The sequence below is a fragment of the Monoraphidium neglectum genome (assembly GCF_000611645.1).
Source record: "Monoraphidium neglectum strain SAG 48.87 unplaced genomic scaffold scaffold01906, whole genome shotgun sequence".
NCBI lineage: Eukaryota > Viridiplantae > Chlorophyta > Chlorophyceae > Sphaeropleales > Selenastraceae > Monoraphidium > Monoraphidium neglectum.
Genome location: NW_014011722.1, coordinates 1 through 11,382, shown reverse-complemented (window position 1 = coordinate 11,382; position 11,382 = coordinate 1). Strand labels below are relative to the sequence as shown.

Sequence of the window (11,382 nt, the reverse complement as noted above, 5' to 3'; positions counted from 1 at the left end):
ACCTTGTACACCTCCATGCGCCTTTCCGCCTCAACCCCAGCTATGATGGCGCGCGCCAGCTGGCGGGACTTGTCATCCGGTAGAGCCGCCAGGTCGTCGGGGTCCTTTGGCGGGGTGGTCAGCACCGTACGCGCACGCGTTTGCATAGCCGTGTGACCGCGTGAGCAACTTCATGCAAATTCACTGTTGTGATTGCAGCAGCAGCAGCAGCAGCAGCAGCAGCAGCAGCAGCAGCAGCAGCAGCAGCAGCAGAAGCAGCAGCAGCTGCCGCTCTGTGGCGGGACGGGCCCACCCCCACCCCCTCACCTTGTATAGCCTGGAGATCGCTTCAAACGGCACGTGCAAGTCCTGCTCCGCGGCGTAGCGCTCAAAGTCAGCCACACCCTTGCGCAGCATCCACGAGCGCACCTGACCAGCCACACGTTGGTGTGCACACGCACGCAGCTTTGATGCGTGCGGCCGCCAGGGAGGGGGCGAACGAAGGCTCCACCGGAACGAAGGGATGCAAGTGCTGCGGGCAGGCAAGGGACTGCTCGCAGGTGCTCAGGGCTGGGTCCAAGTGCCTACTAGTAGAGACACAACACAGCACCAGCAGCCCGGCTGCGTCGCCAGTCGCCCCGCGCACCGTGCCGTCCCACTCATGCTGCATCAGCTGCTCGCGCAGCCTGCGAGGCGGCCACGGCGAGCATTGGAAGGCGAGCATGCGATGCTAAGTCGTACCGCGGCCCGAGTGGTACCGGAGAGCGCTCGCGCACTCAAATGGGGATCGGGAACGTGCGGGGGGGTGGACGGAGGCCGCGGGGATGCGTCGGCGCGGGCGGGGCGTGGAGCCCAGCTGGGACCATGCAGCTTTGCGCACCGATAGCGAAACGTCGCCAACACTGTCGGGCGTGCAGATGAGAACGCTCTCCCCCCTTGCTCCCATCATGGGGATGATCCCCTCGGACACAAACCAAATAAACACCGCATGCTCGGCACTCACTGGGCCTGGCTCTCCAGGTAGCCAGAGCTCAGAAATTTCGAAATCTTGGGGTGAAGGGTCCTCAGGGTGCCCTCCGGTCCGCCCTCCACACCGTCGCCGCCGCCATCCCCTGACTCGCTGCGCCGCTGTGTTCCCCCGCCAGGCCGCCCCTTCTCGCCGCGGTCACCCTCGCCCCGCTCACGCTGCCAAGCATCGTCGCGGGGCTGGCGAGCGTGCGCAGCGCCGCCGGCGGTCGTGTCTGCCGCCGCGATGTGGCGCTCCAGAACCTCAATTCGGCGCAGAGCGTCCTGCAGACATGCCTGCAGCTGCTGGCCCTCGCGACGATGTGCGCCAGGTCCGTCGCGGGTGGCGGGGCGGGAATCCGAGGTTGACGGTGATCGGGTGTCCGCGTCACCGCTGCCGTCCACCTCAAGGCCGCCACCACCACCGCCGCTGCCCTTGTCGGCTGCCGTTCTGGCAGCGCTGGATAGCCGAAGCGGGGCAGACAAGTGGTGTCGAGCAGCCCGTGCAGTCCAGGTGAAAGATGACGAGGCGACCAGAGTGCGCAGCAACATCATGCGTCAAAAGCCGGCAAGTGTTATGGTGCGCGTCGTTGTGTTCAGCAGTGCTTGGCTGGTCACAGCTGCTGGTCGGCAAGTGTTGCTGACACGGCTGAGGCAACTGGGAGTCGACTCCCATTCCGGCCATCTACCACACGGCACACCTCACGTCATGAAACGTTTAAGTTTGAATGTTTGTTATTCCCCACGATTATATCTCCGCAGCCAGGAGGCGGGGCAATAGTTTTCCGACACATCCGCACTTCGCAATCCTCCCTGGCAGCCTGCCGCGGGTCGGTAGTAGGTCAATACATGGTTAGATTGAAGATTTATAAACAAACGGGTGGTCGGTGGAACCGAGAGGCATCTGGCCCAAAAACCAAAGGCCTCGACACTGTGGCGCGCTCGTCGACAGAGGCCGGACAACAGCGGCAGCCTGCATATGAAGAAGGCAGCAATCCAACAACATCATGGGCGTTGCTACGCTGTGCCCCGCTCTGGCAAGCGCCAGCACGGCGGATGGACTCAGTGTGAACAGCAGCCGCAGCACATGGGGATGCCCAGCTGCTGTCGCTGCAACCAGCGCAGTGGGCGCTGTCGGCACGCTGCCCTTCTCTTTTGAGGTATGCTATGCGGCCTGATCTATGTGGTAGGCCCGTCGTAACTCGGGCCGGGGTTGCGGGGGATCTTCCCCGCGGCGCGTCCGGCCTCGGCGCCTGGCCCGCCTGCTATCGTATCTCGCAGCTGTCAGCAGCCGCTCAGGCCACCCCAGCCTCTGAATTGCCCCCCCCCCTCCACGCGCATCATACCTGTGCCCCAGGACATGGTGCATGCCACGATGACAGGCGCGGCGGCGCAGGCAGAGTATGACGCAAGTGCGGAGGTCGAAGCGCTGGGTGCCGCGTGCAAGCCCGCCAGCGGCGCCCAGGCGCAGGTCAGCGCGCATGCGGCGGCTTGGGCCGCGAGGTTGAGCGCGGTTTCCTGTCACCGTGGGCCAGGGGCCTGTCATGCAGCCAGGCGCTCTCCAAGCCGCTCCAGCTGATTATGCGCTCACGGCGGCGTAGCTTGCTTTTGCTAGGGCACAGCACATCTAAGCGCCAGCCAGCCGCCACCCTCAGTTGCCTGCCATATGTGCGCACCACGCACCCCAGAGGCGTGCCTTGAACCCTCCTCTTCCCTCGATGCCCCGGCCGCAGCTGACAGGGGCCGTCGCTACGTGCCGGACGGCGGCCCGCGGCTCTGACGCGGCGGCGCTGTGGGTGCTGGGCTGCGAGCTGCGCGCGCGCCACGGCTACATCGTGCGACACCGCACCACCCTGGGCCCCAAGCAGCCCCACGCCTACCTGCACCTGCTGCGCCACTCCTTCCTCCTCGTGCGCTGCGGCGCCGGCGCGAGCAGCCAAGGTGCGCGGCCCCTTACGACCCATGCAGCCCTATCCCGCGCCAAGCACGACCCGGGTAATTCCCCTTGGGCCCTGCAACCTGAAGCCCCTCCCTAACCCCCCAGTTTATTTGACCTCAGGCCCGACCCCATAACCTCAACCCCTCCTGGGACCCCAACCTACCAGGCCCCCAGGCCCCCTGTGACCTGGTGGTGGACCTCAACTTTCGGGACGCCTTCACGCAGGCCAAGTCGCGGCCCTGGTATGACTCACTGCTGGACGCCCTGCCGCAGGTGGGTGCTCGCAGGAACGTGCTTTGGGCACGCATGATGGCGACAGGGGGCGGGGCGTGCGTGTGGGGGCAAGGGGTCGCGCTTTGGGATCCTTGTGGCGTGGCGGCGACTTCAAGCGGGGCTGCGCAGTGAGCCGCGCCGTGAAGAACGGGGCCCCATAGATGTGCCACCGCGACGCAGCAGCACGCGCCGGCTGACCGCGTGCTGCAGGCGCCTCTCAACCGGCAAGCTGGAGTGAAGCGCTGCTGCCTGCCGGTTGCCGACCGCCGCTGTGCGCCGCACACCCGCCTTGCATCCCGCAGGACTTTGTGGGCCCGCTGGAGTCGCTGCTGCTGGCCGCCCACATCATGGCGGCCGCCACGCGCCTGCTGTTCCACCAGCTGGGGGCGCCGCTGCCGCCCTGGCGGGAGCCGCGCGCGGTGCTGTCGCGCTGGGTGCCGCCGGCGGCGGACGGCTTTGAGGACGCCCTCGTCCCGCTGCTGCCCGCCACAGAGCAGGTGGGGCTGCGAGGGCGTGCCCGCAGACCGCTCCCTGTGAACTAGACACAACGTTCTGAATGCACCTTGGGGTGCAGCTGGGGTTCACGCTGCTGCATGAGCATGTGAGCAGGGCATCTACCTGCCCCTCCTTGCTGATTACGTTCCTACTCTCAGACTGGAATCCTGCTCGCCCCGCTGCTTTTCAGGGCCTCGACTATGCAACAATGCTCGCGCCCTACCACTCCTCCTTCCAGCGCACCGCCGCCGCCGCTGCCGCAAAGCCCGCACGGCCAGCAGACGTCCCGGGTCGCGCGGCCTCCGCTTTGGCCCCGCCCGCCCAGGCCACAGCGACGGCGGCGGCAGCGGCGGCGGCGTTCGCACTGCGGTGCGGGCGTGCGCGTTGCACGCGCGTGGACGATGATGCGGTGCCGCACGTTGTGATTTTTGGGTTTCCAGACGACCACCACGACGGGCACCGCCTGCGGCGCAGCAGCGCACCCGCCTGCGCCATCCGCCGCGCCGCCTGCTGCCCCAGCGACTGCGGGGGCTGCTGCTGCAGCAGCACCACCAGCAGCGACTGCGGCAGCAGCGACAAGACCCCCAGCAGCAACTGCAGCAGCGACAATGGCGGCGCGCAGCCTTGCAGCCGTGGCAATTCGCCCCTTGGACGTGCGGGTGTCGCGCCTCAAACAGCGGCGGTGGCAGCAATGCTGGGTGTCCGCACCCCGTCCCAGTCGCTCCCAGGGACGGCTGCTGAGGGGCGGCTGGCATGGCGCCGCGCCCCACGCGGCGCGCATTCGCCCCAACTGGCAGAGAGCGACGAGAACTGTGGCCAGCTCGGCGCCCACCAGTGGAGCGGTGCACAGAAGGCAGTGCCGCCATTTCAGGAGCACGAGCAGCCACAGCGGCTGCAGACACTGCACCAGCAGCAGCAGCAGCAGCAGCAGCAGCAGCAGCAGCAGCAGCAGCAGCAGCAGGAGCAGCAGGCCCTGCTTTCGGCTCAGCAGCAGCAGCAGCAGCAGCAGAAGCAGCAGCAGCAGCAGGCAAGCATGGTTTTGGGTGGCGGCAAAGCCAGGCGCTTCAAGAGTCTGGACGAGCTGCTCCCCCGGGTGCGCACTGTTCGTCTGACAGGCGCGCTGGGGGCGAGGTGAAGGGCCCCTTGCAGGCCCTCGCACAAAGGCCCTTGCATGGCCGAGAGGCAGCGTGTCGATGCTGAAGCAAACAGCCGGGCAGGGCGCCGCCAGATTGCGGCATCCAGACCATCCAGAAGTGGCCATAGCTAGGCAGGCGTCGAGCCCGCCGGTGGGTGGCGTTGCAGCCGTGCGACCAATGAGACGGGCTTTAGCGGTACCAACAGCCCATCTGCCCCTGATCGCGCTCAGTTGGCAAACTTGTGTTGTGCGTCCTGAGCATTGTTGCGTTTGTCCACACTGGCAAAAGAGTTTCAGAGCCCACGTGCGGGTGGGCGCAGGCGTCCACCCGCGCATCCTCATGCTGTTGACTTTCAATGCTTCCTTCTAGGCACTAGCTAGGCACGCAATGCTAGGCCGGCGTACCGCACAAGGACTCTGTCCTGCCTTGACAGGCACCCTTCATCGACGCGTGGCCAAGCCCATTGCGGTTGCTCCCGCGCCCCGTCTCATCCTCTCCAGCTTGTAGCCACGCCACCCCTCACGCACTGATGTACTTTCTGGCTTGGCAAGCGGGTTGCATCCCGATTGCCTGAAGCCTGGGACGCCGCCAAAGCTTTGCGCAAACGACATGCGCAGCATGGCGGCGTTGTTCGGGCGATTTTGATGTCAACAGCGTTTGTGGCACGTCAATGTCATCCTCCGCTTGCATGGTGTTTGTCATGATGTCGCCACTGGACCCTTCTGCAATGGGCTCGCCCTCCTGATTAATAATTGATGCTGCGCACACTGCTCGCAGCATGCAGCTGGGCAAGGCTGGAAACACCTGTGGCTGGGGCAAGGCGGTAGGCAGAGACAGTCCTCATGTACTTGCGCAGGGCGCTTTTTTGTGCGCAAACGCTCCCACTGTCGAGCCGCTCCACGCAGTATGTTGAGGGTGTAGTTCAGCTGGATGCCTGGTACATTGAGTGCTGGATGTAATTCAGCCGGTGATTTGTGCTCCTGACGATACTCTTCAGAGCTTGGGATTTAAGCATCTGATTGGGGCACACAGTATGATGCTGTTCGTAGGGTGACATGCTCTCGTTGCGCCATGGGGTTGGGGGCAGGGTGGCTGGGATAAGTCTGTCTGGGGCAGTATGACCTATACAGGTTCCAGGCAGGGATGGTTAGGTGGCACCAGCCTGCATGCAGGCACAACTGTGAGGCTGATCGACAGAAGGTTCTTGTGAGCCCAGAGACTCGGGTGTGACTATTGCATCATGCCAGATGCGAAGAGCTTGGCGGCCGCATGTTGGGTATGCATCAGGCGGCGCATGGCGGTCTGAGGACACGCTTACGGGGTGCCGTGTTGGTGACGCTGTGGCGAGGTGAGGCTCCACACGGTCAGCAGATTTGGCGGGCTGTGCGCCGTTTGGGATAGCTTGGCGCTAGGAATGGGACGGGGCTCACATGAATTGCCTGGTTTTGGCAGAATGGAATCATTGTGGTGTTGCACGAGGAAGGGCGCGCGCTGAAAGACTGGGGCCCTGATAAGGCCCGTCAGGAGCTCTAGGGACCCCCGTGATGAGTGCTGGCAAGCTGCCGGTTCTGCTGATCGGGATGGCTACGGGGTCTGCGTTGGCAGCGCTACGCCAGGTTGCAGGAAAGCTGCAGGACCTTGTCAGCTTGGGTGGCATGGGCAACTGTGTGTTTTCTGGAACCGGCTGTGGTTTCCTGCAGGATCCCGCAGCTTGGTGTTGCGTGCTGGGTCGGCAGCGGAGCACCCTACAATAGTGCATGTGCGCGGAGGCCTGAGATAGGGACTACGTGGGGCTGCATTGGCGCCGCAAGGCTGCTTCGCGAGGCTGCTATGCGTTCATTGTGCATGTAGCACCCAGCTACGAGCCTAGGGCAAACGGTTGAGCTGACCGACGCCTGTCACGAATGGCGGAAGCCTGGCGGGTGGCAGGGGGAAGCGTGCTCTCACGCTCAAAGTGCCTGCCCCCAACGCCGCAGTGCATCACCACAACCAGAATGAGGCTTCTCACTGCGATTTTGTATTACGGGTATGTGTGTGCACCAGGTGCGTTCGTACGAATGCGTCCGTTGGGGAAATTGTCAACGTACTACCGATAGCAGCATGTCAAAATGCATGGACGCCTGGCATCCTGGTTGAGGTTGTGTGTATGAAATCATGGTGCAGAACAGAAGCTGACCTGGGTGAGCCATTCATGCAAGCTCGGTCATTCCAAAGTCGAGCAACTGTGCACAACCGTCGGGACACATGAGCGCGGAAGTGCTGTGCTCACTGCGCTGTGTGCTCGCCCGCACAGGCCTGTAGTCTCGGTCGATCAACCTTATTTGGAATTCAAACGTGTTCAGCATTACTCATTCCGACAGAGAGGACTGCGCGGGAGAAGCAGTGAGCATCACTCCACTTGCAGGACGCTGGCCAAACTGCCCTGGCGCGCACACACACGACAATCCAATTCCACCGTATATGGCTGGGACGATCATCCAGGTCATAACCCGCAGCATCAGAAGGACGCCCTTTTGCACACTGGCACATCCCAATCGCCGTTCGTTGTGAGGCCGCGGGCCCTAGTGACATGGCCTGCTGATCGGTTCTTGAACAAAAATGGTGGCAATCAGCAGCGGCTTTGGGTCAGGTGACCCCGTGGCAACTCGGACATCGCGAGCAGCGACGCACCCAGACCGACCGGCGCGCCGCCTCGCGCTCCTGCTCCTCGTGACCACCGCGGCGATCGCGCTGTTCCCTACGACCGCCTCGGCTTTCTCTTCACGCGGGCCTCTCTCTTCTGACCAGCGGGCGGCGGTCGAGCGCATCTCTGCGCTCAAGCTCGCCCTCAGCGAGCGGCTAGCAGCCCAGGGCTACAAGTTTGAGCCGTCGCCCCGCCAGTGGGCGCGCCTCACCCAGAAGCTGCTCACCCCGGGGTCTGTCGTCAAGGTTGTGGCTTTCGGCGGCAGCGTGACAGTCGGCTACCGTTATAGCAAGACGTCCTACCCGGAGCAGTTTGTTGAGTGGCTGCGGACGTCGTTCCCGGGGGTCGATTTCGAGCTCACCAACATGGCGCGGCGCGCAACGGCGGCGACGTTCGCAGCGCTGTGTCTGGTGCAGGTGGGCGAGCGGGCTGCAGCAGACTGGCGAGTTTCTTCCATCGCATGGGCAGCACGGGTGCATTATGGACAGCATGTAGCGGCGCCGTTGTTGAGGTGTCGCCGCGCATATTGCACCTGCGGGTAGGCAGTTGGGAGGGTTGCAACGGCCGTGACAGGGTCACAAAACGCTAGTTTGTGTGTGTTTTGACGCGCCACATGGCAGACTATGTATGTGGCAGCAACTGAGGCACTTCAGAGAGTTTGTGAAATGGTGTGCATTGAGCAGCGAGCAGTCCGTGGGGCAAGGACCGTTCCAACTCCTCCAGTCCAACATGCTGGCATGGCCCTTGCTATGTGGGGATGGAAGCAGTAGCTACGTCGATTGGGCTGCGGGCACCCATGTTGCGGCCGAGGGGCGCCCGTGTCGTCGTTCAATTGGCTGCGCTTCGAAGCGCCCCTGCCTTCCCCACACACACAATGTTCACCATGCAGATGCAACACACCGCACTTTGCACACCCACAGACCCTTTGATGCACACACGCGCACGTGCATGCCTGTGCACACACGCACACACACACACACACGCACACACACACACGCACACACACACACACACACGCACGCACGCACGCACGCACGCGCGCGCACACACACACACACACACAGGACATGCCGGAGGACGCTGATCTTGTTGTGGTGGAGTACTCCATTAACGGGTACGGCGGCCAGTGCCAGTGCTTCACCGCACCTCAGAACGCGGGGTACGAGACGCTCATACGGCGGGTGAGAGGGTATGGGGGCGTGGGGCAAGCGCTGGGCTGGGTCACGAGCGCAGTTGACCCTGGGCGTGGCGCCGGCACAGCTTGCGGCACAGAGGAGAGGAGGGCGGATGACCCTGCTCCTAGGCAGCGGCAGCGAGGGCCTGGCTCGCTGGCGTAGCTGGTATAGTTCGTTTCAACGAGGGCAGACCGTTGACCCATCGCAAGGAAGGCAGCATGCCTTTCAGCTGGGACTTGCATGCGGCGTAAGTGCCAGCTCGGCATCGGTGCTGTATCAAAGGAATAACTGCAGGTGGCCGGCTGGCCTGCTGTGACGCCCGGCGTTGCACCACGCCGCACCACGCCGCGCCGCTGGCTGCAGATTCTCAAGCGCTCCCCCCAGGCCGCGATGATGACATTTGCCGCCTTCATGTGGCTCGACAAGAAGGGAGAGAGGGAGGTGGGTGGTCATGGGCAGCGGCTTCTCGGAGGGCGCAGGCCACGCGTTTGGCCGCCGCGAGCTCGCTGGCAGCGGGTCACAACTTTTACCTGTGCCGCAGCGCCCACCAGGCCCATGCGAGCTAGACCAACCCCCTAAATAGCACAATTTGTGCGGTACTGGGGCCTAGCCAACATCCTGTTGGCGGCCATGCTTGCAATGGCACTCCCGCCGCGCAGGTGTATTACAACACGGGCGAGGACCAGCACGCCGTCATAGCCCGGCGATACGGCATCCCGGTGATGCCCAGGGCCTGTCGCGCGCAATCAATGGGCGCAAACGGCTTGGCGCCCGCCCGGCGAAGGCCGCTAGGCTCCCTAGCACTAACACTGCTGCCTTGGTTTTCCGGCTGCCCTTTGCCAATTGGATGCTTGCTCGTGGCACTGCGGACACAGGAGCTCTTGGTGTGTTTCTAACAGCTCTCAGCCAACAGTCTGCACACCCAGGAGAGGGCCTTCGTTCGCCTCTTGATCCACCCCTCCCCCCACAACCAATTCTCCCCGTCAGATGATGAGCGTACGTGACTCGCTTTATGATGTCATGTTTGACCCAGGGAACCACTATCGCATCAACCGCTCCGAGATTCTGGTCGACATCGTGCATGGTAGGACAGGGGGACTGCCATTGCAAGATTTTGTAGTGTCGCGCATGCGAGGCTCGGGCCTCCGCAGTCCATCTGGCTCTGGGGTCTGCCGAGCAGGGCTGCGGGCACAGCGTATCACATGGTTTACGGGACAGCGGCTTTCGGCAGCTGCTCACAGATCAGTCCGTCCCGCCAAAACGTGACACAGCCCCTCAATCCCATCCCCACCCTCCACCCAACCCCCGCACCCACCAGTGAGCGACCACGGCGCCAAGCTGTACGCCTCGTACCTGGCCTGGGGCCTCCGCCGGCAGGCCCTCCGCATGATAAAGCACCACGGCTCGCGCCTCGAGGCCGCCGCCGCCGCGCCGCCCGCGCCCATGGTGGCGCCCCTGAACAGGGACGCGGCCATGGAGGACTGGCCCACGTTCTGCGCGGAGGGGGAGGGGCTGCAGAAGGTGGTGGCGCCCAGCGGGGAGGGCGCGTGGCAGTGGGTGGACGAGGGCAGCAGCGCGTGCCCGGGGTGCCACAAATACGGCTTTGCGTCAAAGGAGGTGGGCCGCGCGGCGAGGGTGGTCGTGGAGGGCAGGGAGGCCGCATGCGCCAGACGCATCATCAGGCGGTGCGCGTGGAGCACAGCAGGTGGGTTGCCTGTGCTGTGGTGTCCACAGCAACAACAGCAGCAACCGCATCACCATGCATGCACCTGCATAGCCTGTTAAACCTAATACCACCGCCTGCAAACCAGGTGGGGGCGTACCTGGACATCGATGTGAATAGCGACGTCCTCAGCACACAGGACAAGGAGGCAGACGCCACGGTGGGTCACAACTGGGGTCGGGTGCGGATTGTTAGTTAGTTTCCGGCCGGACTCACGAGCGAGGAGCAGGGGAACAACACTGCAGGCTTAGCCAGGCGAGCTGCGGCGGGATTGGTGGTGCCAGAACAGGGGCTGCAGCTTCCATTTGGTCCATGTGCTTGGAAATTGACCTTGCGAGCATTCGTCATTGCACTGAGGACCCCCAGTTTGTTGTGTCAGGTGATGCTGGCGCTGTCGTTCCTCAAGTCATACTCTGACATGGGCAAGGTGGGCCGCAGGGGGGGGACATCAGCTTGCAGGGGCTGTGCGCGAGCCCCCGACGGGGCAGCAGCGGCGTGACGGCTTGCGAGCGTCGACAATCAGGGCAGAGGCACGCATTCTTGTGCTTGCCGCCAACATCAGCGCTCCCGCCACCCTGCCCCTGCCGCCTCCCCCGCCCCTGCTCCGGCGCCCCAGGTGCGTGTTTCCTGCAAGTCTGGCTGCACCTGCAAGGAGGTGGTGATGGACGCGAAGAACAAGACCCCCACCAGCGAGCTGCACACGGAGCGCATGCCCATCAGCCCGCACCCACAGTGAGGCGCGCCGCATCGCTGCACTGAAACGCACTGCACTGCTCCTCACCGGCCCTTGCGAGTTCGTCATGCGGCAGTGTTGTGGGCCGTGCATGATCTGGTGCGGGCCCCAACGCCAGGGGTTGCCAGCCGTGGATGCGCTGCACTGCTTCGCCCACGCATCCAGACAATTCAGTGACATGATGCCACCCCCAATCACTCTGCCCTGCATTTGCAATTCCCTCACCCCATCACCTCCAACC

General features: G+C 63.9%; 3 protein-coding genes across 3 annotated transcripts; 2 read left to right on the top strand and 1 right to left on the bottom strand.

Moving 5' to 3' along the window:
• Window positions 1–180: 180 nt before the first annotated feature.
• On the bottom strand, window positions 181–1,536 carry MNEG_9353 (hypothetical protein; the record flags this gene model as incomplete). Its single annotated transcript, XM_014042177.1, has 3 exons — window positions 181–408; window positions 626–665; window positions 983–1,536. 3 exons carry the CDS (start codon window positions 1,534–1,536, stop codon window positions 181–183), a joined length of 822 nt encoding a protein of 273 aa, XP_013897631.1.
• Window positions 1,537–2,344: 808 nt separating this feature from the next.
• Window positions 2,345–3,738, top strand: MNEG_9352 (hypothetical protein; the record flags this gene model as incomplete). The annotated part of the gene is made up of 4 exons (XM_014042176.1): window positions 2,345–2,455; window positions 2,718–2,925; window positions 3,090–3,196; window positions 3,499–3,738. 4 exons carry the CDS (start codon window positions 2,345–2,347, stop codon window positions 3,736–3,738), a joined length of 666 nt encoding a protein of 221 aa, XP_013897630.1.
• A 3,687-nt stretch (window positions 3,739–7,425) lies between these two features.
• Window positions 7,426–11,144, top strand: MNEG_9351 (hypothetical protein; the record flags this gene model as incomplete). The annotated part of the gene is made up of 9 exons (XM_014042175.1): window positions 7,426–7,926; window positions 8,575–8,691; window positions 9,049–9,126; window positions 9,345–9,404; window positions 9,673–9,769; window positions 10,004–10,302; window positions 10,497–10,568; window positions 10,788–10,835; window positions 11,025–11,144. 9 exons carry the CDS (start codon window positions 7,426–7,428, stop codon window positions 11,142–11,144), a joined length of 1,392 nt encoding a protein of 463 aa, XP_013897629.1.
• Window positions 11,145–11,382: the final 238 nt, after the last annotated feature.